The sequence below is a fragment of the Drosophila erecta genome, unplaced genomic scaffold, assembly GCF_003286155.1.
Source record: "Drosophila erecta strain 14021-0224.00,06,07 unplaced genomic scaffold, DereRS2 tig00000000-arrow-pilon, whole genome shotgun sequence".
NCBI classification, from domain to species: Eukaryota; Metazoa; Arthropoda; class Insecta; order Diptera; family Drosophilidae; genus Drosophila; species Drosophila erecta.
In genome coordinates this window covers 1,304,792-1,327,038 of record NW_020825194.1, presented here as the reverse complement: position 1 = coordinate 1,327,038, position 22,247 = coordinate 1,304,792, and the positions used below count along the sequence as shown (strand labels likewise).

Below are 22,247 nucleotides of genomic sequence, written 5' to 3'. Positions count from 1 at the left end.
GCTGAAAAGTACACAAACGTCACATATGAAATCGTAATCCAAACTGCAACGATTTGTAGGTCCCATAAACAGTCGAAAGGCCCAGTCATCTAGGCAACAATGCGGCTGCAAGTCGCTTGTTTTGGCCACCTTTTTGCCCCGTCTTCGTATGTGTGTGTCTATCGCTATTACCACTACTGGCGAGCCCGGCTAAGAGATCGAGATACTCACGAATACTGGCGCAGATACTCAGCCTCAGATACAAATGCGATTCAAAGCCGAGTTCGCGAGACGAGAGCTCGAAACCCGAAACCCGAAACGCTTGGCCCGAAATTTTTAGCACTTCTTTTTAAATTTTTGTGCAATCTCGGTTTTTCGGTTAGTTGTCTATTGGAGTTCGCAGCGCTTGAGTCGCCGGGTCCGGGTTCAAATCTCCGTGCAATAGGGATATACAGCAAATAGAAAGTGAAGTTACAGCTGAGACTGAACGATTGTAGATCTGTGGATGCTCCGCGAAGATGTCCTCGAAAGTGATAACCTCGTTAATGGCCGAGAGCATACTGCTCTCGAAAGTGAGCCAAGTGATATCCGGCTACTCCCCGATCACGGTCTTCCTGCTGGGATCCATTCTGATTTTCCTCGTGGTCTACAACAAGCGCCGATCCCGACTGGTGAAGTACATCGAAAAGATCCCGGGACCAGCGGCCATGCCCTTCCTGGGCAACGCCATCGAAATGAATGTGGATCACGACGGTGAGTGTCACAAATTGGAGTCACAAATTCTTACTGGCGCTGTGGCTGCTCCAGTTAGTGATATTGACCCTGAGTCATTCCCTGATTGCTGGGGCAAACAAGCGCCGACGAACAGGTGCTAATTTCTGTGATCAGCTCCCAATGAGGCAGTCATCCAAGTCTCGAAATAATTCGAGTATCTGTTAAAGACCAGTGTTAATGAACTTTACTTTCCGAATTTCCTAATTTCCGATCTTCACTTTCGTTGCGGAAGATGGTGTGTCCAAGATTTTGGTCAAGTTCGTGGTCTCTTTAGAGCCAACTGCTAATTGATTTATAGAACCGTCGGGGCAAATATTTCAAAATGCGAAAACTTGTTAAAAATTAGATTGCAATAAGCTGTGATCTATGCATTTTCTGTTGCTCTTTGTTTTCTCGTCCGGGGAAACACATAATTTAATTAACAAATTTTGTATTTGTTTGCGATACGCCACATAGTCGATTGGAGGCAAATAAAACGTGAAAAAGTCGTCGGGACGACGGGCAATTGAGCGTGCAACTTAGGCATAATTCTAATGAATTCAAATGGCGGGAAAGTTACATATGCTGAAGAAGCAGTACCAACCTCTGCATAATTTTACAAATTATTCCACTACAAAGCAGCCCCAAACACACACAAACAAGGCGAATTACGTCTGATTTGGATATAAGGCCGGATCCGCCGACTTTCACCGGGCAAGAGGCAATTCAAACCATTATTTCACACGCAATTTACGTGAATTTGCTTGGCCATCTCAAAAACAATTACCGAATATGAAGAATCGGCGTCGAAGCAGCACCCAGAAGCCGCTCATAAATCTCTCACATAACAAGCTCGACAAACACTCGACGCAGTCATAAAAATAGCCATAAACTGCGAACAGACTTGGCTCAGACTTTGAAGCCCAGCAAAAGATAAAGAAGAAAAGGTCCAAAGCGGACTTGATCTTGACACTGAATGGCATAATATATCCATCGTAATTGGGCCCGGCTTGAATCGGGTTCTCAATCGATCGAGGGGCTGATTAGTTCGCATTTCGCGGATCCGGCGTTTTGCAATCTTCCCCCTTTTGAGCACAGAGCGAATTAACATGAATTTCAATGCGGAAGAGCCAGATACAATATACAAGATACCAGTTCGAATTCAAATTCGGCTCTTGGCCACTGCAGTGGAATCGTGTAGGAAATGGATTTGATAAACGTATGAAGAATTGCTACTCATTCGATGGGTGCTAAGCCCCAATGGATTCGATTCGTTTCCGTTTCGAGTTCTTTGTCTTGGTCTTCGCGGCTGTGGAGCCCAAATCAAGTTTTGGATACTTCATTTGGGGGTCTTTGGGTTCTCTCAATGCTTTCCATCTAGCCCAATTAGCATTTACATTAAGGAGATTTACAACCTGCCTTGATTGTCTCGAAAAGAACCTTAGAAACCAGTTTGATTAGGCAGAGAAATGCCTTGCTAATTCGTGCCATCCACATCCAAAACTTTAAGGTCGCTATAAAATCAAAAGACTTGCTCAAGAATATTTCTGCCAAGGCAAGCGAGCAACTTGCATAAAATTTATGGACCGATTAGCAGCCACTGAGTTTTATAATTTTTTATAATTTAATTTAAGAACGAATCTCGAAATGGCCGCCGTCTATTTGCCCGCGCAATTACGAGGCTTTTGTTAAGTGCTAAAAAAGCTGAAAATAAAATGAAAAATGAAAAATGAAATATGATGTTGCAGCAACTCGGGCTGAAGGTCAAGCGGTTCTTGATCGCATACATTTTCCAAGACACCTCGGGCTATTGAAGAGGCAGCTCGGCAGCATTTGGAGTGGAATGATGTGGAGTGTTGCCAAGGCTCAAACGGGTTTCCAGTTCTGAGTTTTCAGAGTTCTACTGCCAACAAACCGGGGGTCACGGATTTCTTACAAGTGGCTGTGGGTGTTTCGGGGGTTCGTTTTGGCCTCTGTGCGATCTGGTAACTGCTTTTTAATCTGCACTCCCAATGTCAGCCAAGAAATTGTGACAATCGCAAATTATACCAAATTGCCTACGTAATTGCAGTCTGCTCGAATGAGACACATCTACAGAAATCTGTTGCGAATGAAAATCCCTGGGGTAGGGTAGCAAAATGCGCCTACCGTAAAGTAAATAGGTTTGTTTCCATTAGTGATACGACCTCTTGGCTTTCAAATGAAACGGCTAAGGTGTGTCGCCTCAGACTTGGCTAAGGTTTAGGCACACAATTTCCCCCTTTTGCAATCGAGCGATCTTTGTTCTAGGCAAAATCCCACAGATACTTTCACTTAGTAACGTAACTCCCGTGTTACCAGTTCAAATTCATTTCATACCTTTGTATGAACCCAAACATGCTTAAATTCGCCTTAAATAGACACATAGACCTAGTTGATAATGAAGTGACCCCTAGAGGGGCAAACGAGATTGCTTGAAAAGTGATTTCTTGTGGACAGATCGACATTCGCTGGCCGAGCTCCAGCTTCCGATGAAAGCGGCCCAGAGTCCCTCCATTTCTCACCTGAGAAATGCCCCACCTGATGGTCGCGAAATAGCGATTCGCTTTTCGGGCGGTGGGGTTACATAAAATCATTATTAGAGACAGAGATTGCTGAATGGCCGCGCATCGCTGTTTGCGTTGTGTGTTTCATCTTTTAATTAATGCAACACACATGAGCGGCGACACATAAACATGTTTACATGGTTTGTCTATGAGTAACGTGTTTTGGCCATCGTTTCGGCCGAGAAAAGCCCGGCTTATTAACTGGGCCACAAAGAAAGCAATTGAGTCGACCTTCATGGCATCGGAGAAGGGCAGAAGCGAACACGCAAATAATTACTCTCACTTCTAGGAAATGTGCAAATACATAAAATTACAGCACAAATAGTTACAAACTAATTTGGCCACAAATAAGTTCATGAATCCAAAGTGATAACATAAATGCTGACGTAAATTACCCTCCCACCCATATTGTCCAAGCCAACCAAGCCAAACTGGTTTTCTGACCAACTCCTACTATTTTGCAGAGCTCTTTAACCGCGTCATCGGCATGCAAAAGTTGTGGGGCACGCGTATCGGAATCAATCGCGTCTGGCAGGGAACAGCTCCTAGAGTGCTCCTCTTCGAGCCTGAGACCGTGGAGGTGAGTTTGCATCGAAGGCCCTTCCTGTACACAGAACTAATTTAGATGCACTTGTGTGGCAGCCCATACTGAACAGCCAGAAGTTTGTGAACAAGAGCCACGACTACGACTACCTGCATCCTTGGTTGGGAGAAGGTCTCCTCACCAGCACAGATCGCAAGTGGCACTCCCGCAGGAAGGTGAGTCCTTTCGGATTGTCCTCTCAACTATGCAGGTACTAATTTTAATTGAATTTCAACTCCAGATCCTCACGCCTGCCTTCCACTTCAAAATCTTGGACGACTTCATCGACGTTTTCAATGAGCAGAGCGCAGTCTTGGCCAGAAAATTGGCGGTGGAGGTGGGCAGCGAGGCGTTCAACCTGTTCCCCTACGTCACGCTCTGCACTTTGGACATTGTTTGTGGTGAGTGTCAATGCCGCTGGAGATCGTATATGTTTTCCAGATCGGGTGTCATTATTAGTGGCTAATTGCGAACGTAACTCGATTCACAGAAACCGCCATGGGTCGCAGAATTTACGCACAGAGCAACAGTGAATCGGAGTATGTGAAGGCGGTCTATGGGTAAGATATTGTCAATAACTCGAAAATAATCCAAAGAAAATTGCCAGTTTTCCAGTCAATGTTAGAATTGATATAACATCCTGTCTTTGAATCGGCAGAAACGTTTTCATTTCGATCAAAATTGCGCCAAATTACTCATAATCATTTAAAGCAATGTGTTTTTCATGTTTTCCATGCTGCCGCTAAGTGTGAAAGATTCGGTGATCTGGTTTCAATTACAGTCATAAATGGCATTCATAAAATGTATATCAGATACATAATATTAGGCCTCCATTGAGTTTTCCGCCGAAATTGATTGAAACTGCTATTGGCTATTCCAAGTCGGTTTCCATTTGATTTTTATTATTTAAGCGTTTTCAATAATCTACCGATTATAATTAAACAAAATTGTGGTCATAAGCAGTAAGCATTTTCATCAGCACAAATTGTTGTTTGTTAGTAGCAAAGGCTTTAGTTTGTTAACAAAAAGAAGTTATGCTCAATAAGAAAACCAAAATTGTTGTCAGCCTGGAAATATGCAATAAACTATTCCAGAGCCGTAGTGAATTATTTCTTGCATACTTTCGGAGAGGAACTTATGAAATGCTGTCACAGGAATATACGTGAATTTTCTGTGTGTTTGTACAATTAAAATATATCATAAAGCCCGGCGACCACTGGGAATAAAAACATCAATACCACATACAACTCTTCCTCATTTGCCGAAGAGTTATCTGCGCTGTGGCAGCAGTTTAATATCGAGAGCTGTCAGAACAGCTGTCAGAAGAGAAGACACCCTTTAGATACACATGTCCTTCCGCCTCCTGAACCATTTCCCCATCTGCCCCCATTCACCCACCCCTCTCCGCCCTACTCTATGCCCCGTGCGTGCGGCAGTGGGTGGTGGTGCATCCAAGCGCAAAATATGCGAGATTAAGATGTCAATGGGATGCTTGAAGTGCTTCCAGGCTGATAACAGACAGCCCTCCCTCTGCCACGCCTCATAGAACACACACCCACCGCACAGTTGACTAACTTTCAATTTAACGCAACACTTTCTCATTTCCCATTTGCCATTCCCTGTGAGCAAATATGTATGGTATTGCTAAACTACTTGTATTTAGAAGACCAGCAAAGCGTTTCATTTGGAAACGAAAGAAAACTGCCCTTGAACTTTGCGTTTACAAGTGTTGTTTTCCTTCCCGCAGCATTGGATCGATTGTGCAGAGTCGGCAGGCGAAGATTTGGCTGCAGAGCGACCTCATTTTCAGCCTGACCGCGGACTACAAGCTCCACCAGAGCTATATAAACACCCTGCATGGGTTTTCCAACATGGTGATCCGCGAACGCAAGGCTGAGCTGGCCATTCTCCAGGAGAGCAATAACAACAATAACAACAACGCACCCGACGCCTATGATGACCTGGGAAAGAAGAAGCGCCTGGCTTTCCTGGACCTCCTGATCGATGCCTCCAAGGAAGGCACTGTGCTTTCAAATGTGAGTAGGAATAGAAAACTATAGGATTATAGCTCTGAACTGATTTTCCTAATTAAAATGAAATCCCTTTGTAGGAGGACATTCGCGAGGAGGTGGACACGTTCATGTTCGAGGGCCACGACACCACCTCTGCGGCCATTTCCTGGACCCTCTTTCTGCTGGGCTGCCATCCGGAGTATCAGGAGCGCGTGGTCGAGGAACTGGACGCGATCTTCGGCAAGGACGACAAGGAGACGCCGGCCACCATGAAGAATCTACTGGACATGCGATACCTGGAGTGCTGCATCAAGGACTCGCTGCGCCTGTTTCCCAGTGTCCCCATGATGGCTAGGATGGTGGGCGAGGATGTGAATATTGGTAAGATCTTAAGGTTTTCCCTGCGAGAGCTTCTTCAATCAGCTTCCATTTCATAGGTGGAAAAATCGTGCCCGCTGGAACGCAGGCCATCATTATGACCTACGCCTTGCACCGCAATCCGCGTGTTTTCCCCAAGCCGGAGCAGTTCAATCCGGACAACTTCCTGCCGGAAAACTGCGCCGGACGCCATCCCTTCGCCTACATACCCTTCAGCGCCGGACCGCGTAACTGCATTGGCCAGAAGTTCGCCATTCTGGAGGAGAAGGCCGTGATTTCCACGGTTTTGAGGAAGTACAAAATCGAGGCTGTGGATCGCCGGGAGGACCTCACACTGCTGGGCGAGCTCATTCTGCGGCCCAAGGACGGCCTTCGGGTCAAGATTACTCCACGGGATTAAGGAGCTGATTCCCTGCCTCGGAACTTACCCCATTCGCTTCGATCCAAAGCCCAGTTGTAAATAATTAGAGTTAACCGGATATGTTAGGTATAGAGATTAGTTTATGTTAAACTTTGTAACCGATGGAAAACTTTATGACCTAGGAATAAACCTCATCGCATAACATGTTAAAGCTCCCAGGACTCATGAAAATGAGTAAAAACAGTCCACGGTGCCGCGATTAATTCCGTGTGCATTCCATTCGGAGTGGAAAAGGTAATCCCCATGTGGAAACATGAGCGCTCCGTTCACTTGTTGATTCACGAAGCTGTTTGGAAGTTTCTCAATGAATAGATCGTGCTGGAATTTAAATTCGAAAACATTTAACTGCGCAACCAATCAGCACATCAGCTCACATACATTTTTTGTAATTTTTCTGATGTTGTAGAAATTCAAAAATGTGCCAAGGCTGAAGTTCTGAAGTCCATAACTCAACTTACCTTCATCGGATTTTGAAGTGGCATGCCTCTAAATGTTTCTGGAGCAATTCTCTAAAAATCTGCATTAAAATTTGGAAATTTTTTTTTTTTTTTAATTTTTGTAATTTTTCTGATGTGATGATGTTGTAGGAACTCAAAAATGTGCCAAGGCTGAAGTTCTAAAGCCCATAACTCAACTTACCTTCATCGGATTTTGAAGTGGCATACCTCTAAATGTTTCTGGAGCAATTCTCTAAAAAACTGCATTCAAATTTGGAAATTTATTTTTTGTACATTTTTTCGTAATTTTTCTGATGTGATGATGTTGTAGGAACTCAAAAATGTGCCAAGGCTGAAGTTCTAAAGTCCATAACTCAACTTACCTTCATCGGATTTTGAAGTGGCATACCTCTAAATGTTTCTGGAGCAATTCTCTAAAAATCTGCATTCAAATTTGGAAATTTATTTTTTTTTGAAATTTTTGTAATTTTTCAGATGTTATGATGCTGTAAAATCAAAAAATGTGCCAAGGTTGTAGTTCTAAAGTCCATAACTCAACTTATCTTCATCGGATTTTGAAGTGGCATACCTCTAAATATTTCTGGAGCAATTCTCTAAAAAACTGCATTCAAATTTGGAAATTTATTTTTTGTAAATTTTTTCGTAATTTTTCTGATGTGATGATGTTGTAGGAGCTCAAAAATGTGCCAAGGCTGAAGTTCTAAAGTCCATAACTCAACTTACCTTCATCGGATTTTGAAGTGGCATACCTCTAAATGTTTCTGGAGCAATTCTCTAAAAATCTGCATTTAAATTTAGAAAATTATTTTTTTTTTAAATTTTTGTAATTTTTCTGATGTGATGATGTTGTAGGAACTCAAAAATGTGCCAAGGCTGAAGTTCTAAAGTCCATAACTCAACTTATCTTCATCGGATTTTGAAGTGGCATACCTCTAAATGTTTCTGGAGCAATTCTCTAAAAATCTGCATTCAAATTTGGAAATTTATTTTTTTTTGAAATTTTTGTAATTTTTCAGATGTTATGATGCTGTAAAATCAAAAAATGTGCCAAGGTTGTAGTTCTAAAGTCCATAACTCAACTTAGCTTCATCGGATTTTGAAGTGGCATACCTCTAAATGTTTCTGGAGCAATTCTCTAAAAAACTGCATTCAAATTTGGAAATTTATTTTTTGTACATTTTTTCGTAATTTTTCTGATGTGATGATGTTGTAGGAACTCAAAAATGTGCCAAGGCTGAAGTTCTAAAGTCCATAACTCAACTTACCTTCATCGGATTTTGAAGTGGCATACCTCTAAATATTTCTGGAGCAATTCTCTAAAAAACTGCATTCAAATTTGGAAATTTATTTTTTGTAAATTTTTTCGTAATTTTTCTGATGTGATGATGTTGTAGGAGCTCAAAAATGTGCCAAGGCTGAAGTTCTAAAGTCCATAACTCAACTTACCTTCATCGGATTTTGAAGTGGCATACCTCTAAATGTTTCTGGAGCAATTCTCTAAAAATCTGCATTCAAATTTGGAAATTTATTTTTTTTTTGAAATTTTTGTAATTTTTCTGATGTGATGATGTTGTAGGAACTCAAAAATGTGCCAAGGCTGAAGTTCTAAAGTCCATAACTCAACTTACCTTAATCAGATTTTGAAGTGGCATACCTCTAAATGTTTCTGGAGCAATTCTCTAAAAATCTGCATTCAAATTTGGAAATTTATTTTTTTTTGAAATTTTTGTAATTTTTCAGATGTTATGATGCTGTAAAATCAAAAAATGTGCCAAGGTTGTAGTTCTAAAGTCCATAACTCAACTTAGCTTCATCGGATTTTGAAGTGGCATACCTCTAAATGTTTCTGGAGCAATTCTCTAAAAAACTGCATTCAAATTTGGAAATTTATTTTTTGTACATTTTTTCGTAATTTTTCTGATGTGATGATGTTGTAGGAACTCAAAAATGTGCCAAGGCTGAAGTTCTAAAGTCCATAACTCAACTTACCTTCATCGGATTTTGAAGTGGCATACCTCTAAATGTTTCTGGAGCAATTCTCTAAAAATCTGCATTTAAATTTAGAAAATTATTTTTTTTTGAAATTTTTGTAATTTTTCTGATGTGATGATGTTGTAGGAACTCAAAAATGTGCCAAGGCTGAAGTTCTAAAGTCCATAACTCAACTTATCTTCATCGGATTTTGAAGTGGCATACCTCTAAATGTTTCTGGAGCAATTCTCTAAAAATCTGCATTCAAATTTGGAAATTTATTTTTTTTTGAAATTTTTGTAATTTTTCTGATGTGATGATGTTGTAGGAACTCAAAAATGTGCCAAGGCTGAAGTTCTAAAGTCCATAACTCAACTTACCTTAATCAGATTTTGAAGTGGCATACCTCTAAATATTTCTGGAGCAATTCTCTAAAAAACTGCATTCAAATTTGGAAATTTATTTTTTGTAAATTTTTTCGTAATTTTTCTGATGTGATGATGTTGTAGGAGCTCAAAAATGTGCCAAGGCTGAAGTTCTAAAGTCCATAACTCAACTTACCTTCATCGGATTTTGAAGTGGCATACCTCTAACTGTTTCTGGAGCAATTCTCTAAAAATCTGCATTCAAATTTGAAAATTAATTTTTTTTTTAAATTTTTGTAATTTTTCTGATGTGATGATGTTGTAGGAACTCAAAAATGTGCCAAGGCTGAAGTTCTAAAGTCCATAACTCAACTTACCTTCATCCGATTTTGAAGTGGCATACCTCTAAATGTTTCTGGAGCAATTCTCTAAAAATCTGCATTTAAATTTGGAAATTTATTTTTTTTTGAAATTTTTGTAATTTTTCTGATGTGATGATGTTGTAGGAACTCAAAAATGTGCCAAGGCTGAAGTTCTAAAGTCCATAACTCAACTTATCTTCATCGGATTTTGAAGTGGCATACCTCTAAATGTTTCTGGAGCAATTCTCTAAAAATCTGCATTCAAATTTGGAAATTTATTTTTTTTTGAAATTTTTGTAATTTTTCAGATGTTATGATGCTGTAAAATCAAAAAATGTGCCAAGGTTGTAGTTCTAAAGTCCATAACTCAACTTAGCTTCATCGGATTTTGAAGTGGCATACCTCTAAATGTTTCTGGAGCAATTCTCTAAAAAACTGCATTCAAATTTGGAAATTTATTTTTTGTACATTTTTTCGTAATTTTTCTGATGTGATGATGTTGTAGGAACTCAAAAATGTGCCAAGGCTGAAGTTCTAAAGTCCATAACTCAACTTACCTTCATCGGATTTTGAAGTGGCATACCTCTAAATGTTTCTGGAGCAATTCTCTAAAAATCTGCATTTAAATTTAGAAAATTATTTTTTTTTGAAATTTTTGTAATTTTTCTGATGTGATGATGTTGTAGGAACTCAAAAATGTGCCAAGGCTGAAGTTCTAAAGTCCATAACTCAACTTATCTTCATCGGATTTTGAAGTGGCATACCTCTAAATGTTTCTGGAGCAATTCTCTAAAAATCTGCATTCAAATTTGGAAATTTATTTTTTTTTGAAATTTTTGTAATTTTTCTGATGTGATGATGTTGTAGGAACTCAAAAATGTGCCAAGGCTGAAGTTCTAAAGTCCATAACTCAACTTACCTTAATCAGATTTTGAAGTGGCATACCTCTAAATATTTCTGGAGCAATTCTCTAAAAAACTGCATTCAAATTTGGAAATTTATTTTTTGTAAATTTTTTCGTAATTTTTCTGATGTGATGATGTTGTAGGAGCTCAAAAATGTGCCAAGGCTGAAGTTCTAAAGTCCATAACTCAACTTACCTTCATCGGATTTTGAAGTGGCATACCTCTAACTGTTTCTGGAGCAATTCTCTAAAAATCTGCATTCAAATTTGAAAATTAATTTTTTTTTTAAATTTTTGTAATTTTTCTGATGTGATGATGTTGTAGGAACTCAAAAATGTGCCAAGGCTGAAGTTCTAAAGTCCATAACTCAACTTACCTTCATCCGATTTTGAAGTGGCATACCTCTAAATGTTTCTGGAGCAATTCTCTAAAAATCTGCATTTAAATTTGGAAATTTATTTTTTTTTGAAATTTTTGTAATTTTTCTGATGTGATGATGTTGTAGGAACTCAAAAATGTGCCAAGGCTGAAGTTCTAAAGTCCATAACTCAACTTACCTTCATCGGATTTTGAAGTGGCATACCTCTAAATGTTTCTGGAGCAATTCTCTAAAAATTTGCATTCAAATTTGGAAATTTATTTTTTTTTAAATTTTTGTAATTTTTCTGATGTGATGATGTTGTAGGAACTCAAAAATGTGCCAAGGCTGAAGTTCTAAAGTCCATAACTCAACTTACCTTAATCAGATTTTGAAGTGGCATACCTCTAAATGTTTCTGGAGCAATTCTCTAAAAATCTGCATTCAAATTTGGAAATTTATTTTTTTTTGAAATTTTTGTAATTTTTCTGATGTGATGATGTTGTAGGAACTCAAAAATGTGCCAAGGCTGAAGTTCTAAAGTCCATAACTCAACTTACCTTCATCGGATTTTGAAGTGGCATATCTCTAAATGTTTCTGGAGCAATTCTCTAAAAATCTGCATTCAAATTTGGAAATTTATTATTATTTTTTTATTTATTATTTTTTTTTTAAATTTTTGTAATTTTTCTGATGTGATGATGTTGTAGGAACTCAAAAATGTGCCAAGGCTGAAGTTCTAAAGTCCATAACTGAACTTTTCTTATTCGGATTTTGAAGTGGCATACCTCTAAATGTTTCTGGAGCCATTCTCTAAAAATCTGCATTCAAATTTGGAAATTTACAATATCTAAATTTTTTTTGTAATTTTTCTGATGTTTTGATATTTTTAAAATTAAAGAAAATAAAATAATGTTCCAAGGCTAAAGTTCTAAAGTTTTTGTATTAGTTTTGTAAATCTTTATCGATTTGCTTTTCAGTGTTTAAAGAAGTCAAACCAGTGCAGTACTCTAATAAATCGGTTTTACATCTCTGAATTAAGAAGGGCTTTTAAGGAATATATGCTTGATATCAAGATATATTGGATATAAAGAAACGGCGCTATCTGTCTATGCCCTTTTCCTCAATTTCTTTTTCTTGTATATACCATCGACATACATATATTTTTTTTTGCAAAATAGAGCGGCGCCAGAGCTTAAAGGCTACTTAAGTGTGCTCATGGCTTGTAATGCACAAATAAATGCGGCGGACAAATAAATGGGTATGTGTATATCTGAATGGATATTATGCGCATATTTCCCTAGTCGGCGTTAGATAACTCGAATCGGAGCAGGAAAGATAGCTGGCCAGATAGATAGATAGATAGATAGAAAGATAGATAGCTAGATCGATAACCGGCGACGATAAGCGACCAATGACGACTCCTGCGCCGGAATGGGCAAACAATCAATTAGAATGGCAAAATCTTCGCAAATGCAATATAAATCCGCGGAACGCAAAGGGCTTAAAAAGTAATTCCCGAGGTGGAAAATTGTGGTCGGTGAAAAAGGGTGATCACCACTAGCACCACTATGCTGAAGAAGTGCGGAGAAGTGGCCCTGAAATCATGACGATCCATATCGATCCATATCGACCCGTCTGGCGAAAACTCACCCACTTACGAGTCGTGGCAATAAATCGATTGCCACTGCAACCGCACTTTATATATGGGTTTATGCATTTACAATGCCAGCGATTATTGTTTGCCTTAGTTTACGGCCGGACTTTAAAACCAATCGATCACAATTGGCCACTGGCCAAGTGAGCTATGTGTGTCATGTGAACGGAAGCTTGGCCACCAACTTTCGCCACCAACATTCCGGAGTATCTTCCGCCCAGCATATGCTATCCAAGTCCCGGGGTAATTATGCCAACTATCCGTGTGCCCCCACTCCTTGCCGGATGTCACTTAACCGGATTGCGCCTGCGACATCAAAACAAATTGCACTCCCTCGTGGATAGCACACAAATCTGATTAGAAAAACAATTACAAACGCAAATCGCAAGTTAGCAACGACGTTATCCTGTCGCCAGAAAGGGCAGTCCGAACCCACCCTGACATAATTTGATGTGTGAACTTTGGCCGACCCCCGATGCTCCGGGATGGGTCTAATTTGATTGACGTCAACGCGCCCGGAAATTGTGGGAAAGCGAGGCGGACACACTGGCAACAAAAAGTGCTTAGTATTAAATATAATTTATTGAAATAGAAGTAAATTCTTGAAGTAGCAACTATATGAAGTGATTTCTATCCCAAACAAGGGCCGTTTTAACATTAAAGCAAACGTTGACTTTCCTTTTTCCCAGTGAAGGCAAAGAAAAGATTTCCCTATGTGGACCGCAATTGGAAGAAGACCCAATCCGCTTGTGTGGCAGGTAGTATTCAAGTCCGGGCCGGAATCCTGTTACTGTTCTTTCTGCGAGTCCGTGTCCTCGCCCATGGAAATGATATCCAAACAAACTCAATTTGGTGTGCTGCCAGCGCCTTTGATAGATTAGCAGACAAAGCGAAGGAGGCGCGACTGCAGCGACACGTGACCACCAGTCCTGGGCGGAGGTGGGAGCTGGGCTGGTGGGTGGTGGGTGGTGCAAGGACACTGGCAAACTCGTATTCGTATTCCATTTGGGCGAGCATACAAAATTGATTTGGTTGTAGCACAAGCAAAATATTTGCCAACGGCAGGCAGCCATTAAACAGCTGCTGCTGTTGCTGAAATTTGGAAATTTCGGCTCCTGATTTTCCAGCAAGGACACGTGCCGGGTTGGCTGCTGGTTGGGTGGTGCACTTGCCAACGCCACTGTCACGTGCCACAGGCGGCAAATTAAACAAGGCGCAACATGGGAAGCAAAAGTTTAACAATGCAGAAAATTGAAAAACAATCAAAAAACCCGGCCGCAAAGAGAGGAGGGCAGTGAAAGTTAAGTGCCGGCATGCATCCGAGGACACAGGATGCCGGATGACACGGGATCCCGGTTGCGGGCTGCGGGATAGAGGACTCGGATATATACTTCTGTTTGCTCGGAGCGCGCTTTTCGTTTCGTCTCACTTTATTTGGCCATAATTAGCTTAATGCGCGCAACAAACAAACCGGAAGAGGCCGGGGCGACGAGGAGCGGAAGCGGATGTGGCCATGTTGCCATCCAAGAGCGAGCTGGCCATGCATGTCCTTGCCTGGCATTTAGCCAGGCCAACGGCAATGGCAGAGCAAACAAATGTCCCAGCAACGTGAACAAGGAGCGGTCCACACAGTGCCAGAAAAAATCACAAGGGCCACTTGAAGTCGAACCTAGGAATACCCTTCCAGCTCTGTAGCTAATAAGCTTATAGATCATCAATGATTCATACTTATCTTGCTTACCCCATTCGCTAGTTAAGTCAGATTAGTAAGCGCTACTACAAAGTGGTAGAATATTTTACTATATGTTAATATTGACCGTATAGTACAAATATTACTAAATCATGTATAAAATATATGATCCAAAACATTTACTTTGATTTCATAATGTGATTCATAATACATTTTATTTGATACCAGTCTTTTTTTTCAAAATTTAACCCCTATTCAAAGTCAGGCGGCAAGTCAATACACCCCGAGGAAAGGGAAGCGTCGGAAAAACGGAAACAAGGCAAACACAATGCACGGAAAAAATTAAAATCATTAATCCCCTTAAAAGGTTCTTAATCTGCGGCTGCTGCTGCTGAATTTTGTTGCTTCATTTGCCGTCGTCGTTGAGTTTTTGCCAGCCATTCGGGAATCGGTGCCCCTGCATTGCTCATACGCAGCGTTGCCAAGTTGGGTTCCCCCGCTGTGTGGGCCCCCTTTCCCCCTCCCCACTCGCTCAATCGGGCTATATATATTCATTTTTGCACCTACATATATTATTTGTGCTGTCAATGAAGTGTCCGTTGACTGTCATCGCCCTGCGACATCATCATATGACTCTGAGTCAGCGGACAATCAGCTGCCAATTGTGATTAGTTCTCCGGCGGGTGAGATTATGTTCGATCTTTGGCAAACCGACGACCCTGGCCAGCTTGGAGCCACATGGAGGCACATGCAACAGTTGTTGATTGCCACCTCCGTCAGCAACTGCGATCGTAAATTGAGCAAACATTTGTGGCTGTGCAATTGCATCGCAAGTTTTATGGCACTCTCCAGGGCGAACAGAATGCACATATACCCGCATATACTCAAATATATAGATATTTTCGCATTCGCTTGTGTAGTCGGGCGGTTTCGAGTACGAGACGAGGGCAAACAGCTCGCTTTATGACTGGCAAACCTCCCGCCGAATGGCAATGCAAAAACTGGCGCAATCAGCAAAATGTAAATAATTTCACTGCGACCCGAAAAACAGAAAACTGAAACCGAAAACAGCAACAGCAACAGCAGCAGCAGCAAAAACAGCAGGCAACTGAGCGTCTGAAAAACAAAAGGTGGCAAAACAAAAAGGCGAACCTGGCGCAAATAAAACAATAAATTTTATACAAAATTGACAAGCTGGCTTAGCCGCAGCCACAGTTACTGATAGCCAGCCACTTTCGATGGAGTGGCCGTTGGGAAAAACTGGAGGGCAAAGGCGTTAGAGTAGACCACTCACGGACAGCCGCGCAGCGGCCCAATAAACAATAAACAATAAACTATTAACAATTAACAATAAACAATAAACAGAGCGCATTGCGGCCAGAATCATGCGGTAGCCAGTTTGGTAGTTACTTTGGGCCGTAAAAGCAAAGCATTTAATTGCGGAATCTAAGATAGACGAGGGTTTCCTTTTTAAGGCTAATTGGGTACTACAAGTAACTTTTGGAAAGTGTGCAGCGTGGTAATATAAGTATTATATTATAATTACATGTTCCTTCAACTTATCTGCCCAACAAACCGCGCCAAATCTAATTAATTTCGTCCCCCGAAAATTATGACAGGGGTGGCTAGATAGATCGCACCCTTATTTGGCGACTGGAATCAAAACGAAAACAAAAGGAAAACTTATGTTCCGCTGCCGTCTACAATTGCACCTCCAGCACAGCCACCAGCACGCAGTCAAAGAAAACAAAGCTCTGGAAAAAGAAAACAAAAATAAAATAACAAGGAATTTAAATTGAAATTATTTATTTTTGCATTTTGAAAGCGTTCGCGCGTGTCGAGGATTTCTCACGCGCACCAGTCAACCGGCAAAACGATGACAAACCCCTCGCACTGGTGCCAGTACAATTTGGCCACCCCTCGGCTTCCCCTTCCCCTCCCCCTGCTCCCACCACTGGGCGGGAAAATAAAGAAGCGCACGCCTTTGCTTTTTTAATTTGAAAATATAAAAATAACAAAGCACCCGCGCGTATTCAAATGTCAAAGTCTCGCGGAATCCGCTCCTCCGCCCATTCCCACCCGGAAAACCTCATTTGCATTCGAGGCTTCGCGGAAATCTCTAAAATCTTATCCGCAAGAAGCTGCATTGACTGAAAACATTTCGCTTATTTACTGTCACTCAGGACTGTAGACTGACATAATAACTATAACTGCCTGATTAGTGTGAGATATAATCGTTGCTTCTGATCGTTGCCTCGCACAATTCACACCACTTTGAGGTCAAGGTCTGGCGGTCATTGGCGCCCTGGGAAACTCTGCAAATCCATTTTCAGTGTGGATTATCACCTCCAGTTGGGTAAACGAGATAAGCAGGTAACCGAAGCAACAGCTGATCGCCAATAGCCACACATTGAGGTGGGTTCCGCGTCGAGTCGTGGGATCGCTAGCCCACTTCCTCCCCTAAAAGCCCCGGCAAATGCAGTAGTTAGCCCCAAGACATCATCTCCTAATCCTTGGGCACACACACCAAAAACTAGGGACCCAGTGCCGCCGTGGGAAAGCCGCAGCTAACCGGCACCTGCCTGTCCCAAACGAGGAACACGGAACTCGGAATATGGAATATGGCGTATGGAATATGCAATATGGTAAATACCGGCCGAGTGTGATGGATAAATCTGTAATCACACACTCCTACCGCTCCGCTACATCAACGTCGGAACTTGGTCGTCGGGGAAGCCGCCGTTTTGATCCGCTGGCTTACCAGTTGAACCACCGGACTAAGGCAGTCCAATAATTTTCAGGTTCCCCAATGAGTAGGCGGACATGCATATACTGGGAAAAATATTCTAAACTTATGTTATAAACTATAATAAACTTACATTCGAAGGAACATGAAGCCAAATAGAATCCACTTCAAAATATCTGTATATAATATCACTGATAAATGAAATCCCAGAGTATAATCAAAGACACTAGAATAACTAGAATAATATATAACTAGAATAATATTATTCTAGTGTCTTTGGTATAATGTTATGAAAATACAATGAGCTTGCGCCGTAACTAATCATGAAATACTTAAGCAGCACCTACTTTGTTTCCATGCTAAAGAAATATTTAAATATATCAAAGCGCTCCACTAAATTTCAAGTTAAGATATCGTGGTGTCTTATCTGACGGCTACTGACGTTCTTTCAGTGTAGACTCGCGGATCGCTGAGACCTTGCGACAGTCGCATCGAAGTCTATGGGTGAGTATATGTGGTATAGTCAGCCGACCCATACTCCCACTCTCACTCCTGCTGTCAGCCACACCCACTGCCGCCCACTGCCGCCCACCGCCGCCCACCACCCACCGCCCCGCCCACTGCGAGTGCGGCTGCTGTCTTTGGGGGCTATAAATCATAAGCAAACATTTTGATATTGTAATCCCCAATTTAATCCGTGCGCATAAAAAGCCAAAAATCAAACTTTTCGACATGGGCGGCGGTGTCTGTGATGTGCCTTCTGCATTTGCTTTGTTAGTTTTTCTCGCTCGTTCGTTTCGTGTTTTTTTCGCTCGTTTGCCCGAAAAATTGATGGATTACCTTGGCCCCCATCCCCAGGCCCCATGCCCCACCCCCCAGGAACCAGGTGATAAGAATTCTTCAGCTTCTGCTTGTTGCTTTTTGTTTCCTGCTGGCGATGATGATGTGGCAACTGTTGCTTTAGTTGGCCGCCTTGATTTATTAATTAATTGTGTGCGGACGGAAACTGCGTCATTAGGTGGAGTGGGAGTGTCGATAAAATGGCTAATAGGGCGCGATAACTTCGATTCGGCGGCCGAAGATCATTTGTCGTCGGCTCTTTTTGAAGCGGCACGTCGGTAATAGTTGAAAGAACCAACCACCCACAACCGCCCACCGAAGCAGCCAGGGTCTGCCATGTTTGTTGTGGAATTTTCGGCGGTTGGTAGCCCATTTTTGTGGGTGGTTACACAGCCGAGGATCCCCCGGATGCCTTTGAAGTCGTTCCGGCAAAGGGTTGAGCAATGCAAAATGGGTGGAACGTACTAACTAAGTTTAGGGCGAAGAACTAGGTTAGCTGGCTCCCGAAAAACAGAACGCGCCGCTTTACATTTGGTAAGTAATTGTTTGAGCAACATGTTTGTCTGCCCCTCTTGACTCTGATCATAAGAATAAATCCACCAAATACTATTTTAATTCAACCTCTAATCAACTGATATTGATCCTTTGTGGCGGTAATGGCAACGCCATTCACATCGCTGAGCACTCCATTACATTTATTGCCATCCTACGATTGATGTCCGTCCAGGCGGGGATATCTGCACCCTTAATTGATTATGTCTAGCCCCCGAGTCCAATTGCCATCGCCGCATCTTCCCCTGCGAGTATCTCCAAGCTCGATGTAATTGCCATCCGAACAGCTGATTTTCCAGCCAAAGTCCCAAAGTGCTCGTCCCAAGAACTCGAGGAAGTGCAACAGTCGAGAGGGGAAGTCCTTCGCTCTCTTCTCCGAGGTCCTGGGGAAATTGCGTAGCCGCCCTGTGCGCATGTAACACATGGCACACAAAGAGGCAACGCCCCCTTGAAACAGCACGCCATCGGTGGGCGTGGCCAGTGAGCAGCGAGTGCCAAAAGAAATAAACCAATCGAAAGGGAGTGAATAATCAGCGAGTTTGCGACGAGTGGCTGGAGATAAGCGCGCGGGGAGGGAAATATAAATATCCGGACGGCGGAGCAAAATGTGCGTGAGTCCTCCGCTCCTGCTTTCCACTCCTGGCCATCCGTTCTCAACATTTTCCGCTCCTTTTTCCACGTGCCTTGCATAAATCGGACAGCAATCGATGTAACTTGTGCCCAGGAGGAGTTCCGAACAGATGTCATCATATTTCTCTGCAGGTTCCGAAATTATGCGGCTCCTTCGGCGTCGCTTAATTTGTTTTTCCCTCCTTCCTTTCGCTCGTGGGAAAAGCCAGCTTCCTTTTTCCATTTTTCCGACGTGTGCCAGCTACTTGGTTACAAGTACTTTACGGTAATGGAGGATTTTCGCTTGAGCATCCTCTAACAGAAATTAATTTAAATCGATATGCGGCCAGAGTGGCCCTGTCTACGTGGCCATGGGTGTGCGACGAGGGGTGGTGGGTGGCTTCTGTGTGGCATCCTGGCCTTTATTAATTAGCATCGTAATTTACTTTGGCGGTTTGATTGAACTGTAGGTGGCTGAAACCTCTCAGCTGTGCGAATATTGCGCGTATCTCTCGCATTTCCAATGGCAATGTCAACAAGGACATGCCACGCAAACTAATACACAAAACCCACACACTGACGCACTTTTTTGGAGGATGGGAAAACCCTTGCCATGCGTACACAAAAAGAAAAATTCCAACAATTCAAAGTAACTGTATAAATCTTATGCATGCAAGTTGTATCGCGGAAGATGTGTATTTAATTTCTGTGCGTATTTGTACGCAAATTGACAACCCTGGCATTCCAGATTTCTCGCAGTGCACGTGTGTTTGTATAGTTTATTGACTGCTTGAAGGGAAGTGCTTTCCATAGAGAAACGGAGAGATTTTTCGCTAAGGAATGTAAGACTGGCCGCAAATCCTGAAAATTGACTTCGTCCTCAAGGACAGCGGGGGTTGGTGGGGCAGGGCGTTTCGGGGGCAAACAGGAAAGGGAAATCAATGCCGCCATTTTGCGAAAGAGTTGCCAGGGAATCCGCTCGCTACCCGCGTGGTTTTTCACCATCATCATAAGGCATACAAAATTAGTTCAGTCGGCTGGGGATTTGTGAGCTGGGAAATGGGCAGTGAGATGGGGGAGGGTGGGGTTGTGGGGATATGGGGATGTGGGTATGTGGTGCTGGGAAATGGGAAATGGGAAAGCGAGCCCGCGCCTTTGTTGCTGTTGTTGTCGCATCTCCCTACGCACCATCGTATTTCATTTCGTCATGTTTCGGGATTAGGCCGGATTACTTTACCGACTGAGCAATGGCTCCGAAATGCTCTGAACTTTTCAACTGCGCTGCCTGTGAACTTTTCGGTAGTTGCTTAAAAAAGGAAAGCGGGGAAAGCAGGAAAATGTGACGACGCGAATGTGTGTGGATGTAAATCTGAAAGGGGGAAGCCCCATTTCCCTGGATATCTGACACTTTGGCGCGCCATGGCATTTCAATTTCTTGAGGTGCGTGCGACTGCTCGAATGTTCGGCATTAAGTTTTTCTGTTGCCAGCATCAAAGGATGATGAGTTTTCTTCCCCGGACACTTAAGAGATCCCCCCAAATGGCAGACACACTCCCCGGCACGTAGACCCCATTTGGATGGCAAAAACGAACGCCATTTTCTTTTGGGTTCGCTAGATAACAGTAGATACCGCGAAAACGCTTCCCCTACGATATCGGAGAGTCGAAAGTCTAATTTCGGTTGCCCTTATAATTGAAATACGACCTGCTGAATTCCCGCAGCTCTGGGCCCGAAATAGACAGCTTGTCATCAATATAAAAGTCGGGGATTTGGCCAAGGGCCACAAAGGACATTGTGTAATTACGCCGTCGTAAAACAGAAATTCCCCGGGGTGCCGAAAACCCTTTGATGGGCGAAAGCAGTGAAAGTCGGACCTTGCACCACAGGTGGAGAGCCCTTTATCACGATATTGTACTGCATCATCGTCACTCAGGTGGAATTCTCCCCTCTGAGTGGGTGGATCGCTGGAGTGGGTGGATCGCCCTTCTAACATTGTGCCACATTTACGTAACTGGGCGAATGTGTGACGGTGAGTTCAAAGGCGGTAAACTCGAGCAGGTCTGCGCAGCTCGAGTGGCTTTAGTGTTTCGAGGGCCTACGCTCAACGCGATTATCATTTCAAGTCTATCTACAATCTGCAATCTGCAATCTGCAATCTGCAATCTGCGTTATGCCAGTCGCACGTTCTGACGAAAATATCACACCACGGGCTGCCAAAATAAAGCGAATCCTACAAATAGCCAGTCTATATAATCAATGAGTCAAACATACACAAGTAGGTTAGATTTTATGAAGCAAGCTTAAGATAGATACTGCATCTATTCTACGGCAGACTGATTCCCACCCTGAATTCTCCCTTAAGATCTCGTCGAATTGATTTATGTGGTTACCATGGAATACAGTCAACTTCCGGGGATCTCTAGAGGTCACGAGTTATGCCTCGCATGCCATTGGAAATTATGTCCGATTAGTTTCCGGGCATGTCAGTTGCGGAATACGAGGCTATAAAGCTGGCATCATTTACATCCGTCGGCTGTCTCCCTTACCAGCTTCCCCCAGCTTCCTGCAGCTTCCCCCTTTCGACCCAGTTAACCCCATTCCAGCACTCAGAAAGGAGGATGAAACCTCCGGAAAAGGCAGGCAAATGCGAAATAAAAACGAAAATTATGAACTGCACAAAAGCTGTTGTGAATTTTAATAAATTCTGCCTGCTGCTTGTTTCTGGTTCTGTTTCTGTTTCAGCTTCCTTTGCAAGTATCGCTGTATGTGTAGCTGTATTTCTGAGCTGGCAGAGCGAACAAATCAAAAAGGGGAAAGTCCCAGGGAGGAGATACAGATACAAATACAAACGCAAGGATACGTCAAAAGGAGCAGTTATTTATTTATTTGCGGGGGGCGGTCGGGGGGTTAAAGAGGCTGAGGCAGAGGCAGAGGCAGAGGCACAACAATGGCGGGCTAACGCAGAATAATGGGATAACAAAACGCCCTTGACACCCAGTAAAAGACAGGCAGCCCTCAAAAGT

The 22,247-nt window shown here is 42.5% G+C and overlaps 1 protein-coding gene across 1 annotated transcript; it reads left to right on the top strand.

Moving 5' to 3' along the window:
- The first annotated feature begins 243 nt into the window (after positions 1 to 243).
- LOC6554967 (cytochrome P450 4c3) lies at positions 244 to 6,862 on the top strand. Its single transcript, XM_001981103.3, has 8 exons — positions 244 to 732; positions 3,782 to 3,897; positions 3,960 to 4,076; positions 4,142 to 4,301; positions 4,391 to 4,460; positions 5,648 to 5,936; positions 6,011 to 6,293; positions 6,350 to 6,862. The coding sequence occupies exons 1-8, from the start codon at positions 498 to 500 to the stop codon at positions 6,688 to 6,690; spliced, it is 1,611 nt and encodes a 536-aa protein (XP_001981139.1). The 5' UTR covers positions 244 to 497; the 3' UTR covers positions 6,691 to 6,862.
- Positions 6,863 to 22,247: the final 15,385 nt, after the last annotated feature.

What these genes read in the sequence shown, in the direction of transcription:
- LOC6554967 (XM_001981103.3), top strand. Translation starts at nt 498, where the DNA reads ATGTCCTCGAAAGTGATAACCTCGTTAATGGCCGAGAGCATACTGCTC. An exon ending in CACTTTGGACATTGTTTGTG is followed by an intron (nt 4,302 to 4,390) that starts GTGAGTGTCAAT and finishes CTCGATTCACAG; the next exon opens with AAACCGCCATGGGTCGCAGA. An exon ending in AAGGCACTGTGCTTTCAAAT is followed by an intron (nt 5,937 to 6,010) that starts GTGAGTAGGAAT and finishes ATCCCTTTGTAG; the next exon opens with GAGGACATTCGCGAGGAGGT.